At 39.1% G+C, this 15,891-nt stretch overlaps 1 protein-coding gene across 2 annotated transcripts; it reads right to left on the reverse strand.

The window, feature by feature from the left end:
* Nucleotides 1–4,311: 4,311 nt before the first annotated feature.
* Nucleotides 4,312–13,213, reverse strand: pus7l (pseudouridine synthase 7 like). 2 transcript variants are annotated; one of them, XM_041780426.1, is made up of 10 exons: nucleotides 13,059–13,213; nucleotides 12,054–12,879; nucleotides 9,117–9,276; nucleotides 8,370–8,589; nucleotides 6,798–6,896; nucleotides 6,626–6,710; nucleotides 6,136–6,301; nucleotides 5,851–5,977; nucleotides 4,950–5,003; nucleotides 4,312–4,870 (listed from the first exon to the last, which is right to left on the reverse strand). In XM_041780426.1, exons 2-10 carry the CDS (start codon nucleotides 12,847–12,849, stop codon nucleotides 4,505–4,507), a joined length of 2,073 nt encoding a protein of 690 aa, XP_041636360.1. In that variant the 5' UTR covers nucleotides 12,850–12,879; nucleotides 13,059–13,213; the 3' UTR covers nucleotides 4,312–4,504. The 2 variants fall into 2 exon arrangements, with proteins under 2 accessions (XP_041636360.1, XP_041636359.1); XM_041780425.1 differs by having other exon boundaries at nucleotides 13,041–13,213.
* Nucleotides 13,214–15,891: the final 2,678 nt, after the last annotated feature.

The raw sequence follows: 15,891 nt of genomic DNA on the forward strand, positions 1-15,891 counted from the left end.
GATCTCCAAGGGATCAGTCTGGGGGGTTCATTCAACCAGAAAATGGAGGAGGAGGTCCTTGTGGAGCTGGTGAGTGGCTAGCCCGTTATTTGGCACAGCTGCCTGTTGTACTGTCACAGGGATAAAAAGGAGCTTGCTTGGAGGAGAGTGAGTGAGGAGTGGTAAGTTTGTCGGTCATTATGGCACCTTCCTCAGTTTTGGGCTGCCCACAGCAGATACAAAGCAGCAGTTCTCTCAGTGTAGTCAAACTCAGCCATGGTGGCAACTGACTGAAATGCCTGATGTGGGAGAAGGAAGCCCCTCCCCTCTCCTGTCTTGTAGGCACTCGGATACACATGATTTGGCGGGTGGGTGGTGCAAGTTATTCACATGAATTTTAAAAGAAATAAGAGAGTAAACAGTCATCTCTGAATCTGCAGAGTTTTCCCTGGCATTAAACACTTTTGCACCATGAGTGAAGTTACCCACTCAGTTAGGGACATACCTCCTGTGAGGAGGTACACTGATATGGCAGTGCTGGTGTACAGAACATGATGAAAAATTACTTTCTGATTCAGTGTGCACCTTTTATTCACTGCCACTTGAAGTCACAAAAGCTAGACTACACTGGGTGATACGAATGTTTGAAATTAAAATACACAAGTGATGCACAAGTAAAGTCAAGGTGCTATAGCTTGAAATGGCTAAGTACTACTACTGAACAAATATTGTTTTTAGTGAGTATAACTTTAGTATCTTAAACTCAAGTGCGAGTGCACAACACTAAGAAAGCTTTTGCAAATGCAACACACAATATCTAGTTTACTTTACTGAGGTCAAAAATAATTTTACTCATTTTTAAGGCGATCACTTTGCATGATTTCTTAAAGTAATGTTTACTAATTGGGTTTTACAGTGTACATTCAACTTTGTCCCCGCTTACTGGACTAGAACAAATCTGAACTGCACGGGTACTAGATGATGCTATCACTGCTATCAGTTCGTAATTGTTTACATCAGATTAAAGAGCATGGTGGCAGCCAGACAGTAGTCATGAAGAATAACAACAGCGCTATTTAGTCACCCACAGCTGCTCTACAGTTTAGACTGACAGTTTGTCCAGGTTTGTGGGTCTGAACTGAAAAAACACTTGTAATAATTTAACCAGCTAATCTGTAGTTTCCAGTGGATTGTTTCCATGTAAACAAGGCCTTGAGTATGCTGCCTTTCTGACACCTTTGGGTGCAGTAGTTCTCACCCTACGCATGACTCCTGTTCTGTTCTGTTCTGAGCGTAAAAAAAACATAAAGAAGAATTTCTCTGTCAGGATTAAGTTTGACGCCTGAGGCAGGAAGCATTAAAACTGTCAACACAGAGTACAGGATTAAATCTGAATGCTACTGTGAGGATCTCACTCTTCTTTTGGACTGATCGAGTGTCATTTAGTAACAAAGCTCTTAAAGTGGTGGAGAAATTCATTACTGCTAATGTGTGTGTTTGGCAGAGAGTTCAGCTCACAGGTAGGTACTTCATCACAAAGCGCTGTGACAGGCTGCGTGTCAGAACCAACCTCCAACCAAAACACGCTTATAGACAGACAATTTTTCTTATTTCTTATCAGTACAGGTATCAAAAACAGCCCAGAGCTGTACATGTCTTCACTTATTTATGATAGAGGTTCAATATGCTGCTGTAGTTTGATTTCTCATTTAAATGTATAGGAGCTGGCAGCCCAATTTAAGATTTTTATGCTTCATTGTGTTAAGACATTGGGTCCCTGCTGCTGGATGTCTGTTTTCCTAAATGGGTAGATGGCATGAAGTGGAAGGTGGATTAAAATCTAGATTAGCATTGTGATATATTCATGAGGTTTTTGTCCATGGGTTGCAGCTGCTGCATGAAGGTCAATACCGTGCTACTATGTGGGTATGTGCTGGAAGATGTAGATTTCTAGAGTTAGTGTCCAACAGGATAAAAAAAACTCCTCCTTTTTTATTTTCTAATTATTATCTTTGAGAACATCGGTTGTCAGCTGGTTTAACCTAGGGAACAACCTCAATGAGAAGCCATGACCCAAATGCCCGATTTCTGATTTATTTCATGAAAAATGTCGCAGGTTCTACCTAAGATTAAACAAAACTGAACAAACACAAGACAAACGAATCATGTTTAAAAAGCAATCATCATGTATGCATGCATGCATGCAGAGATCTTTAGGAATTATCACGTAACAAACAGCTTTTTATACCAGAAAAAAATTAGATAAATATGTTGTAATCTTGAGAAAACAGCATTTATAAAATGAATGAATATATGTCTGCTTAGGGCTTCCATACATCATTGATTTTTCCCACATATTATTCAGCCTGACTTCCATAACCCACTTAAACCAGTTCTTCAACCCACTTTCAGTTCCAGTGGTTGAGACCAACTGTTTTAGGACTTCAAACTTCTAAACTGTAGTTCAAATTGTGTAGCTGAAACATTTATATGCAACTGGCTATTTTTTAAATCATTTTGACTGCTTTAATGAATTCATGTATTTTAAGATATTTAGTACATGAGCATATGTGCTTAAATTTTCTCTCTGTTTGTTTTTACCTGGTTGCAAAATAATTTTTTCCTGCAGATGAATAAAGTTGAAGAAGTTAATCTTAGAGTAGTTGCTGCTATATTACAGTTGTACTTTGTCTCCATCTAGTGGTGATTAGTGCACAGTGCAATATTCAAAAATGAGTGGCTGGGCAAAAGTATTCAGATGCCTGATCATTATACAAACAGGGACTGTAAAGGCATTGTATTCAAATTCCTGTACTTTAGTATGGAGTTGCCCCTCTTTTGCAAGCTTTCCACAAGATTTTGGAGTGTTTCTGTGGGAATCTGTGCCCATTCTTTCTGCAGAGCATTTATGAGGTCTGGCACTGATGCTGGATAAGGCCTGGCAACAATCTCCATTCCAGGTCATCTCAAAAGTGCATAATGGGGTTGAAGTCAAGGAGGAAGTTCTTCACAACGAACTCATCGAACCATGTCTTTACTTTCTTGCGTTGTGCGCTGGAGCTAAGTCATGTTAGAACAGAAAAGGGCCTTCCCTAAACTGTTGCCACAAAGTTGGAAGCATAGCAGTGTCCAAAATGTCTTGATATGCTGAAGCATTAAGATTGGCCTTTAATGGAGATAAGGGGCCCAAACCCATGCCTCATGCCATACTCCCTCCTCCACCAAACTTCACAGTTGGCACAGTGCAGTCAGGCAGGTAACGTTCTCCTGGCATCAGACTCAGCCATCTGACTGCCAAACAGCACTATGTGACACATATGTGACAGTGAACATTCAGAACTCTTCAGCTGTGGCAACTTTTATGCACCTTAGCAGTCATTGACCCAGCTCTAAATGCTTCCACTTTTGAATAATATCACTTCCTGTGGAAATATCCGGCAGCGATGAAATTTCCCAAACCAACTTATTGCAAAGGTGCATCGATCACAGTACCACGCTTGAAGTCACTGAGCTCTTCAGAATGACCCATGAAGTATCACAAATGTTTGCAAATGAAGACTGCATGTCTAGGTGCTTGATTTTACACACCTGTGGGAACTGGTCTGATTGAAACACCTGAATTCAATAATTAACAGGTGTGGTCAAATACATTTGAAAATTGTATTTTTAATGTTATTATGCAGCAAATTCAGAATGTGAAGTGACAATTAAAGTCTGTTAAACCAGACACCTTGAACACTATAATGTGCTGACAGTTTATCCAGCTCAAACAGAAGCATTTTAGAGGTGTACATTCAAATGTAAGACTGGTTCTGCTATTAAACTACACATTACTGATTTAGGAGTGTTGACCTGACAGAATTTTGATGACAATCCACAAAACTGGAGCACTGTAATTCAGAGACACCCATCAACAGTAAAAAAAAGGGAAAGCTTTCTGTGGTCCAGCAGAATGGCACGGGGGCTTTTCAGTTAGTAAAGCATGGTTGATCCTAAATTTAAACAATGCTAACCAAATTTTATTGCAACACTTGAATATTCACAATTACCTATTAAAGCAAGAAATCGAACATTTTAGTTATCATTGTCTGTTTCAATGTGTAAAAGTCTTTACTTCTTCTTAATTGATATAAGAATTAATTTATTCACTTTCTAACTGAAGCCCATTTCAGACCAGGCGTGTTGGCAGTGTCTGGGCTTGGTTTCTATTCTGGTTCACAGGTCTCAAACTGGTTCAAAAAATCATTGCTTAGGGTAGTCTGACGTATCCTGCTAGCTTGTCCCCCTTTCCACTTTTATGTATCATGAAAAGCAGAATACTGTTGGATGGAATCATTTTAATCAATCATAACAAAAATGTTATTTAGACTGTTTTACAATCAGATTTTTTTCACATTTATTACTTGTAAATTATCCTTATTTATCATACTTAAAAAAAACAGACCTACTGGTAATACATCATGGACATAGATTACAAAAGGAGTCTTTTCCACACAAAATAATTCAGTGAAATGTCCGCTGACCTTTAGGGATCACACTTCATGATCTCTCTGAGGCAGATAGTTGCATAACATGACGAGTCCAGGTCAAATTTTAAGGTCAGTGTGAGTGATTCCTCATTTCTTTCAACTATGGCGCCATTCAGCTCCCCATCCCTCCTACTGCTGCCTGAAGCTTCTCCTTCCTCTTTGCAGTCTGGTCCATTTAACTGGTAGCGGAGGTTGCGTGGAGTCGCCAGCAGGGGGCGGTAGCATCCAGGCAGGTTTAGCTTGAGACCGCTGACTCTGAAGCGACAGTCAGTGAGTCCGTCTCTGGCCAGTCTCTCCTGGTACCAGGTCCCCATGGAGTTTTCTGGATACTTGATGGTGTTACCTGGCATTGGAAGGAGCACCTGGTGGGAAAAACACAATGAAAAATTATAAAACCAGCAGAGTTTAAAGTGTTTCAAAGCTTTTCCATATAAGACCTACTTGTCCTAGTGTGTACACTCCATCCTGCTCTTCTTGATGTGTCACAACATGGATCTGGAAAACAAAAATAACAGTTTGAAAATGTGCTTAGGAAAAGCAGACTGGGTTAACCCACATATTTTAGCTCTACTTTGTCATTTTTTATGGTGAATACTTCAATATTAAGGCTTTTAAATTCTAAACTCCATCCATTTCCCTCCCCTTATTAGGGGCCGGGTCACAGTTGCTGCAGGCTAAGCAAGTCAGCCCAGACATCCCTCTCCTTAGTGACATTTTCCAACTCTTCCAGGGGGATTCCGATGTGCTCCCAGGCCAGGTGAAATATATAATCCCTCCAGAGAATTCTGGGTCTGCCCCAAGGTCTCCTTCCTATTAAATGCTTTTGGGAGACCTCCACAGGGAGGCATCCTAATCAGATGCCCAAACACCTCAACTGGCTCCTTTCAAAGCAAAGCAGCAGCGGCTCTACTTCGAGCTCCATCCCGATGCCCGAGATCCTCACCCTATCTCTAAGGCTGAGCCCAGACACCCTCCTGAGGAATCTCATTTTGATCACTTGAACCGGAGATCTCATTCTTTTGATCATTACCCAAAGCTCATGAACACAGGTGAGGGTTGGAACGAAGATCAACTGGTAAACTGAGATCCAGTCCTTTGCAATGATGTATTACAACCCCAGAAACCATTTTACAAATGCAGCTAAGTTGCAAACTACTGTAAAATGTGTTTTGCATCAGACAATTTTTAAGGCATCCTTTTTTTTTTATACTTATAACAGCTTGCTCTTCCAGTAGGTTTCCCATGGTTCCTTATTCATCCTGGTAAAAGGAACCAATTAAAATAAACCAAAAATGAAAGTTTCAACAGTTGTCTTCCTTCTTTGTTTTCTGGCCTCACTCACCTGAGGTGAACTGGTTTCTCCTGTGTCCTCTGGCTTTTTTCGTTCTTCTTGCTCCCAGACCAGATCTCCTCTCCTGACTCTGTGACCCAGAGTGGTCAGTCTGTGTGCCACCGCCTCGTTCCACACTCTTCAAGACACAAAAAGATGGCAAAACATATCTTTAACAAACAAACTGAATCATTTGATATAATAGAGCAACCTTAGCCTTCATTTGCTTAATTGCCAGCAGTAAGAGGATGCTGAATCAGAATGTTTTGTTTTTTGTTTTTTTTTAATATAGCTGACCTGCTGCAGTACGCATGTGGGTAGAAGACTCTTGTGCTGTGTGGCAGACTGAGCCAGGCCTGGGCACAACCGTCTGGACCTGTACCGTAACGGTTTAAGGCGCGGAGCATGAGTCGCTCCCTGGCCTTCGACAAGGGCATCAAGGACAGACACTCCTTAGCGTTATCTGTTGTAGAGTAGAACAACAATCAATTTCACAGTTCAGGCTTTCACAATCAGTACCTGAACTGTTAAATTTGTCATGCAGATGCGAGATTCAGCCCTCCAAAGATAAAGTAACACATTAGAGCAATATAAATTTCTAGTCTAAAGGACACCAAGACAAAATAGATAATACAAAAGTGTTTCTGAGAGAATTTAAGATGTACAAGTTAAAAAAGAAAGACAATGACTTATAGTTCCTTCTAAATCTGTGGTATGAAGTTCCTTGAGTGCAGCTTAAATTTTCAATTTTCTGAAAAAAGAAGCAACAAAACAGTCAGTGCTGCACCTGTTTGTAGGAAGTGTCTCTTGGCGTGACTCTGAGGATCATCTCCCTCCTCCTCTGGAGTGAAGAAGAGACGCACAGCGCCGACCTGTGCAGCAAACAAAACACATTATAACATTAACTGTGTTAATAACACCATACTGTGTGGTCTAATCATGCACATAAAAACACTTACCATATCGTCTTTGAGTAAAGCCAGCCCGACCCGGTCAGACTGAACGCTCTGCACCGTCCCAAACCTCTGTGGACCATAGTAGTTGACAAAACCTCTAACCTGCAGGAACCAACAAAGGTAGAGGTTTGATGACTAATGTATTTCAAGTACATATATTTGTATTCCTTTGAAATATACAGATTCTGGGTTTGATGCCTACAATGCTTTCTAAAAATATTGGGACAGGGACATGCTTACCACTGTCTTACATCAGCTTTTCATTCTATAAGTGTCTGGGAACTGAAGATGCTAATTGCTGAAGTGCTGAAAGTAGAATTCTTTCCTATTCTGGCTTGATGTATATCTGAAGTTGCACAACAGTGCCAAGCATCCATTGGCATATTTTGTGTTTTATAATGCATGGTACATTTTCAGTGGGTGGCAGGTCTGGACTTCATGCAGGCCATCTCTGTTTAACTGTGAAGCCATGCTGTTGTAACTGGTGCAAAGTGTGGTTTGGCATTGTCTTGCTGCAGGGACGTCCCTGAAAAAGACATTATCTGGATGGGGGTATTTGTTGCTCCAAAACCAGGACTCAAAAACTTCACAGACTTGCAAGTGACCAGTGAAATGAGCAAACCCTCAAACAGATGTTAGCTTTTGAGCTTTGCAATGACAACAATCTAGGACTCAATGGCAATTATTTCCAAAAACAGTTGGAAGCATTTCCACTCTAGGTCATTCCATCTCAGATAAGCCGAGAGAGAAGTCGGCAGTGTCTCTGTATTTTGTTGATATATGGCTATTGCTTGGCCCACAGTGTAATATACATCACCCCTTATGTGCAGAAACTTCTCCAGAGTCTGAGCCTTTTGCTGATATTATGGACTGTAGATGGTGAAATCTCAAAATTCCTTACAGTTGCACATTGGGGAACGTTTATAAACTTTTGGACCACTTGCCCATGCAGTCTTACAATGTGTAGAGCTTCGCACCATAAACCTTCGGGAGTGTTCCTTTTATCATGGTACCATCACCTGTTACCAATAAACCTACTTACCTGTGGAATATTCTCAGTGTTTTTTTAACATACCCTCACTTTCTTGGTCTCTTCTTGCCCCTGTACTAACTTTTTGGAACATGTTGCAGACATCAAATTCAGTTTTCACAATGTCCCAACACTTTTTGTGAATTGTGTTTCACTTCTGAGCAGCAGGAGTGATGCAGAAACAAGAACCATCCATCATTTAATCTAATAATGTTCTTTCCTGAAACAAAATATCCATTTTCTTTAAAGTCTAAATTTAGCTTATATATCATGAAATTTTTGGCTTATCATATTTATGGCATTGCTTGCAGAAGTTAATATTTTGGTCATATACTTTAGGCCAATAGGCTGTAACAATGCTTAAATGTTAAATTAGTTTCAGTTACGTCAGTGAAACCTTTTAGAATATTTTTATGTAAGCATTAAAACATTGTCGCGCAAAAAACATACTTCTGTGTATCTAAATAGGGACAACTGTTTAATATTTAAGCAACGGAGAAAAGTGGTGCATTAGAAAATGAATGTAAACGACTGTTTACAGTTACCTTGACATTCTCCACTGCTTCTTTTACAAGCTCTGTCAGGCGAGTTTGAGTGTTTACACCAGAGGAGTGCATGTCACTGTGCTCATGTGGTTTGAGGTCTCGGACCACCAGGTCAAAATGATTCCCCTGCAGCCGCCCGAGTCTGAGAGGCTCGCTGACGGATGTGATCTGAGACAGGCGCATGCCTCTCCTCTCAAACTCTGCAGACCTCTCTTTCAACCTAGTGAGGAATACACCAAATAAATACACATTACAAGTTTGTCTCATGATTTTTGAATGAAAAAAGCGTTCACAGATGCAAGAGCAGGGGCGATTTTAGGATCAGAACTAAAAGGGTGTTCAGCTCCTTTAAAGCTCCATGGTAGTGTTCAATCTTCTCACTAAGCAACTCATCCCATGAAAACTATAAATATTTCCCTACTGTTGTATCATAAGCCTGCTCACCATTGCTAGGTCAAATTTCAGTGCTAACACCCATATACCACTACATCAGCAAAGCTTTGAATGCATGCCACTGTATCCCTACAATGCTTACTAGCACTTAGAATAGTCTATTCTAAAATAACCAAATAACCAAGTCCTCTTTCCAACATTTAAAAGGCCATATCTATTAAGGAAAAGGACCTAAAAATAAATGCTATCCCACCAAAAATCTACCTCTTGCACTATTAATGTATGGAGTTTTCTGCCATTTAACAAGGAAGGGATGAAATTCCCCTTCTCCTCACGAGAGAAACCTGGAAGTACCGTTGAGGCGAGACCTTCTTGACCACCATGGACTGGTACGTGACCGCTCTCTTGTCTTTAATTCCAGCATAGGTGAAATCTGACGGCAGGACGCCGAGAGCTGCAGCCATGTAGCTGATGGCCTCAAGAGTCTCCAAGTTCTCCTTACACAGAGTGAATGCTGGAGGAAAAGACAAACACCAACAAAACAAAGAAAATTGTGATTGAAACTGTAAATATGACTTAATAGATATCTGATATTTTCCTGTATACCTCGAATAAGAGAAATAAACAGACCGAGTCTCTGTCTGCCATGATTAGATATTCCCTTATACTAATTAAAATCATGATAAAACACTTATGAATAGTTCATGCAAAGGTCTCTGGGTAAGAAAACCTTATTGTGGGGCTATTTTACATCAGTTTGAACAATTATTAAACTATTAAATGATGATGATTTTTAAAATCCATGTATCAGCTTTTGTTTGTGAGTCTTGGGCTCCTCTATGATAAAAGTAAAGAGGGCTCATAGGAAATTATTAATTATTTTTAAGGCAAGAGGATGAAAAAGACTTCAGCTGACTTAGGTCTGTTGGTCCTGCCTAAAACTCAACAAACTTATCCAGTACATACGATCAATATTTACATCCAGTATACTGCCTGTAAATATCAGCAGAAATGTTACATCTGCCAAAACCAACAGTCAACTCTTTAAGCTGATATCTGCTTAAATCAAATTCATGCACTTTTTCAGATTGTTTTTATTTACCTACTGATGTGCATCCAATAAATGCTAATTAAAATCCTAAAGAGTTCAAACAAAGAGACCAGTGCTATTTTGTCAGCTGCTTTAGATGCAGTCTTAGTCTTAGTATGTTCTGCATGTTTAGTCATACATTGGTCATTTGTTTACCTTTATATTTTCAGTCTGGAACAGATTTAGTCAGCAAAATTTTGAAAGCATTCCAGTCCAGTTTTAGTCTGTAAAAAGTCTTTTAGTTCTAGCCTATATCTTTTTTCTTTTTTGATCTAATCAAATCAGCCAAACTGTAAAATAAGCATTGCGGTAAAACACTCTTTCAGTACTTGGATTCAAAAAATAAAGTGGAAAAATCTGATGTATTTTTTATACACTGGAGAAATGTCAAGAAATTGAATGTCCAACAGTCTGGCACTAATATTGCAGTCTAATTCTAATCTTCTTGGTGAAAAATAAACCTCCTTTTTGCCTGAGATTTTCGTTTCAAAGATCGTTTTTTTGCTGGTCTTGGTCAGTGTTAATTTTGTTGACTAATTATTTTCATTATAGTTTTCGTTAATAGCCTTTTTGCCCCCTGACAAAAACAAGACAGTAACTAATAAAAACAAGTGCACATGGACAAAAACTAAAATGAAATTAACTGACACTTTAGTCAACAAATAAAAACGAGACGAAAATGTTTGACAGAGACTTTATCCAATCAGACCTATTTTTGTCATGTAGAAAGTAGGGGCAAGTTGGGCATATATCCAATCACAGCTACTTTGGCTGTATGGAAAGGTGGGATGAAATACAGTGGAGATCCAATCACAACTGCTTTTGCTGCGTGGTGGCGGGGTAAGTCGGTGAGAGATCCAATCAGTCGACTAAATTTACTGTGAATTTTGTCAACTAAAATGTTGGTAAGTTTCGTCAGCTAAAACTAGACTAAAACTAAAACAATTTAGATGACTAAATTATGCCTAAAACTAAAAGATATTTTGGGCAAAAGACTAAAACTAAATTAAAAAGTGCTGTCAAAATTAACACTGGTCTTGGTTTAGTCCTCAAAACATTTCACTCATATTTTTAGTTGGTGAAATTAATACTGAAACAGACAGAGGAACGTTGGTGAAAAGGACAATTTTGTGACTTGTCACTTTCATAGACATGAATTTCATCTTTTCTTTAATTTTTAATAAAGTAACTATCAATCTATTTATGAAAGCTGAATAAATCAATAGACAATAGCTCTAAAAATGTATAGTTATTGTCATTTTCCTGAAAAACAATGAAAATATCGAGGTTGTGATCGCTGGAATACGAATATTTTATCATTATGTCAGTGTTACATGATGGTATTCTTGATATTTTAAACCAGTATAAGAACAACTTGGACTTTTTGGATTTTCTTTAGGCTATCCAGTTAAAGGAGTTTTTAGTCAGTATTATAAATGAGATATTAATACTGATGTCTGCTAATGAGCTACAAAAGCAAACTAGACCATCAGGAGAAAAATGTATAATTTCTGTATTGTTATTTTGAAGCTTTAAACAGCTGCCAGCAAACAACATGGCCAAAAGAATCTGTTTAAACCAGTGTTTCTAAACTCGTGAGGCAGGAGGACCCCTCACCACCTCTCTGTGGGAAACTGGGACTCACAATGTTCAACCTCTTAAATATGTTTGATTAAATTTTTTACAGTTGGAAGTCTACATGGATCAAAAGAGATGGGACAAAAAGAAGGGTTTTAAGAGCACATCATTATAGAAAGGCATGTGTGCATATAGTTAATTTGAGCTCATTTTTCCCCAAGACAGCATGGAAATTTGTCCATTTCTCAAGGAATTTCCTAATTACCTTGGGAAAACCAGCTTTGCAATCCAGGCGAGGACATAAACAACTGGAGATCTTTATTTTAAAAACAACTTTTTCTTAAATTAAAAAATATGGATGATCTGTAAGTCAGCTAAGGGTTTTTATACATCATAAACTTTTTCCTGACACATATTTGTAACCCTCTGTAAACAGCATTGCGACCCTCTTTTGTGTCCCAGTAAACCAGCTGAGATCCACTGATTTAAACCACTATTTATACATTTTCAGGACAAAATCAGCAAAGGGACAAAAGGTACCACTCTGTCCACAGGGGGGTGACAGAATCAACACAAACCAAAAACCTCACGGAAGCTTTAATAAACATATATCCACCCCTTACCAGTGTAAATCTCCTCTTCTTTTCGCTCCTCATTTGTCCTCTTCTTCGGCCTCCCCTGTTCTCTCAGCCTGACTGTGATCGCTGTCGTCCCGTGGTCGTTGAAGCTTTTCGTCTCCACCAGTTTCCCAAACCTTCTGCTCAGGAAGTGGTGTACGGCCGTCCTGTGCTCCTTATTGTCATCAGGTCCAAAGGTATATGACGAGCCCCTCACCTTGGCGTCTATGAACCTAAAGAAGTCCTCTGCTTCATCTTCAGTCACTAGCTGGGAGAGCTCCCTGTAGTCTGGGTCCTCCCTCACCCTGATCTCAGGCTGGATGGTGACGGTCATGAGGAAAGGGAAGCGGTGTCTGACGGCACGGTGGACGTTGGCTCTGTGGTGTTTGTCAGAGAAAGAGCCTAGGGAAAAATCCTGTTTGGCTGTATTTTCATTTTTGAGTGTCAGCACAAACTGCTCCAGTTCTTCACTTACCGCTTGACCCAAAATCACACTTAAATCAAAGCTGCATGGGCTGGGAATACTGGCATCTGCACTACAGTCAGCTGCATCACCACCGTCCTGTGAGAGTGACTGATGTTTGTAGTCACTGGTTTCTGGACTGGTTTCATTGTATTTATCAGAGCAGGCACAGGCTGCTCTCTCTGAAGGTGCTTCTGTGTTTACATACAGTCCGTTAATGTCGATCTCAGTCACCACAAAGTCTTTGATTAAGTTTTTGATGCTCCCCTGAAAACCTTCATGATCTGATATGAAGCATTTAGGGACGTCTGCAGCATCATTATCCTGCTTCATGGTCATCCACTGCACCGCTTTCACAAAACAGTGTTTCTGAAACAGACATAAGCGCATGTTAAAGGCAGTCAAAGCATGGTTTAAAACTAAAGTTCTGAGGGGTGGAATGATATTACCACTTTATTTTAACTTATCAAAACAATACAGTCTAAATAACCAGTCTGTTTACAATAATATTATACAAACATAAACCCTACCTCCACTTCGTACGTTACCTGCCGAAACAAAGACCGTAACTCGCCTTTAATTATTCAAATGGGATCAATATGGCTTTATTTTGCAGGAATTATAATCGCAAATGAAATATTTCCACCCATTAACTCGCTGCACTTGCACGCGGTACGCATACTAGGAGCACTTGTAAACACAACAACGCTGATGGACTGATGCACTTCCGTGTTACGTCACAGTCAAGCGACTGTTCTTAAAGGGACCGACACGGTTTTTTAAAAGTGAGGCAATTCTTGAAAAAACATAAACCCTAAGTCATAATTATGGGATAAAAAGTGCAAAATATGAGCTAAAAAGTCATAATTATAACATAAAAAGTCGAAATTATTTTTAAAAAAAAAGATGAAATTATGAGATAAAAAGTCAAAATTATCAGATAATAAAGTCAAAATTATGAGATGAAAAGCCTTAAGTATAAGATAAAAAAGCCATGAGATAAAAAGTCGAAACTATAAGTCATTATTATGACGTTTATCTCATAATTTCAATCTAATAATTTCGACTTTTTATCTAATGATTTTGACTTTTTATCTCCTAATTTTGACTCTATAGGGGAGAGTGGGGTGAGTTGTGCCAGTTTTTACTCAAAGTGACTTTAAAGTGAGGCCATAATGTCTCCAACTTAAGTACAGTGCTTAACAAATTTATTAGACCACCCTAACCCTAACCAAAGTAAGGTTTATGCTACAGCTGCCCTAAATTAACAGCACTGGTATTACCAAAATCATTTTTGATGTTTCTGCAATGGTTAATACACCAATATGTAGAAGCTCTTTAACCAAAATGATAATTTTAATGCTAAAATATAATTATTACTGTTATCAATGAATTTTCAAATGTACTGATTCACAAAAAAACGGAAAAATAGTAAAGCACATTATTATTTCTTGATTAATGTGTCAAATTACAGTTATTTACTTGCATTCCTGAACAGAAAAGTGAGTTTTAGTGCTTGAATGTTGTGCTTGATTAATTTCTGATTTCTCAGAGAAGCCCAGTGAGCCGGCTCAAATTTGGGTGAATTCAGTTTGAAATTCCTCATTCCTGTTCAAAATGGTAAAACGTGGAGAGCTCACTGAAAATGAAAGGGTCCGCATTAAAGCACTTCATGATGCTGGATGGTCTCTGAGACAAATATGACAGGTGGTCTAATAAATTTGTTAAGCAATGTACACATATTCCAGGATGTGGTGCATCCCTGGGAACAATAACTTTGGATCTGAAATAAACTGTTTAAGAAATATAGCTTTCGGAAAGAAAGTGGTCTCGTGGCACAACTTGCCCCCGGTGCGGGGTAAGCTGTGCCTTTGGGGGGAATACGTTGGGGTAAATTGTGCCAGTTATTACTGAGGATTATTGAAGTAAAACATAACATTTTAACCTCATAAACTGTAATGCTATATAAAAGCAAGACAAATTCAATACAAAATTACTCATTTAAGGTTTATTTAGATATTGTCACCCTATTAAACTAATGGCATCAATCATATTTTCTAGTTTTTGGGAAAAGAAAAAAAACCTAAATACACATTATATGATATTTGTGAATCATTTCAGGCAACAAGGCTTTGGCAATAGATGCCTGTTGACATACACAGAATGCTGTCTGTTAATTATGTAACATATACGAATAAAGTGTTAGGCCAGTTTCTGAACATCTCATTGTGGCTTAGGCCACTTAAAAACTGAATAAAACTGCTCTTAAACTCAAAACTGAAATCAGTGTTAGCTAAATTAAGCAAATGGCACATAAATCAAACACTGATGAGGCATGCCCATCTCCTCACTTCTCCAGCTTTTCTTGACCCTTCTTTGTTGGGCTCTGGGGCTTGGTGTGTGGTTGTGTCGATATGTTAGGGTGGGTGTGTCGGTGTGGGGCTGGATGTGTCGGTCTGGGTGAGAGGGTGTGTGGGTTAGGGTCTAGGTCTGTTGGTCTGGGATTTGTGTTTCTGGGTGTGAGGGTCTAATTGTTTGGGGGATCATAGAAATTTTACTTTGAAAGGCAAAAAACAGATTTATGAGCTAAAATGTGCTTTCCTCTCATGCCATGTGTCTTTCTTTTGTACAGGATGAGTAAAATGCATGGCTCTTCAAAAATATGTGGTCACATGACCAATTTCATCTATGGTTTTCTATAAACAAGGGGCGGCACTACTGCCCCATTGGCACAAATCACCCCACTCTCCCCTATCTCATTAATTGACAGGGACATGGATGCAGCCGAGGACCTCCACTACACATCGGAAGTCAGACGAGCGCTGCCATATCTCGTCTTCTAATACCGGAAGTCACTTGAACTGAATGTCTTCTTCGTTGTTTTCTTCGTGCACTGCCGCCATATTGATTTGGCAGGTCCGCCAAATAAGGAAAGACAAGTAGACAAAATAATCTGTGAGTTTTCAGACTAACAAGCACAGCGATTACTTAACACTGATTTTAATAAATCGATTTATGATCCAAATTCAAGTATCACTTTGCACAGACATAATATGTGACAGGAGATTGGCTGGCTGGCCGGACACCGATGTCGCCGCCATGTTGCCAGAAGCAAGTCACTACATCATTCAATACAGTAGACAAGGATTGTGCATGTTTTTGGAATAAAAGATCAAATGATCCAACTAGCATATACTGTATTTTTGTTAGAAAAGCCTGAAAAAGTGATTTTGTCATAATATGCCAGAGGTTATGATAAAATCAGCTCTTTTACTATTAATGTATAATAATCCTTTCTTTTAAAGGTACGTTTTTAAATGGGCCCTTGGGCACAGTCATGTTGAAACAGATAAGGCCCTTCCTCAAACTGTTGCCACAGAG

The sequence above is a fragment of the Cheilinus undulatus genome, linkage group 23, assembly GCF_018320785.1.
Source record: "Cheilinus undulatus linkage group 23, ASM1832078v1, whole genome shotgun sequence".
In the NCBI taxonomy this organism is placed as follows: Eukaryota; Metazoa; Chordata; class Actinopteri; order Labriformes; family Labridae; genus Cheilinus; species Cheilinus undulatus.

Coding starts and splice junctions, on each gene's coding strand:
- pus7l (XM_041780426.1), bottom strand. CDS start 12,849: ATGACCATGAAGCAGGATAATGATGCTGCAGACGTCCCTAAATGCTTC. Junction 6,302..6,625: donor GAGACACTTCCTACAAACAG/GTGCAGCACTGA, acceptor ACTCTACAACAG/ATAACGCTAAGGAGTGTCTG. Junction 4,871..4,949: donor GAGTGTACACACTAGGACAA/GTAGGTCTTATA, acceptor TTTTCCCACCAG/GTGCTCCTTCCAATGCCAGG.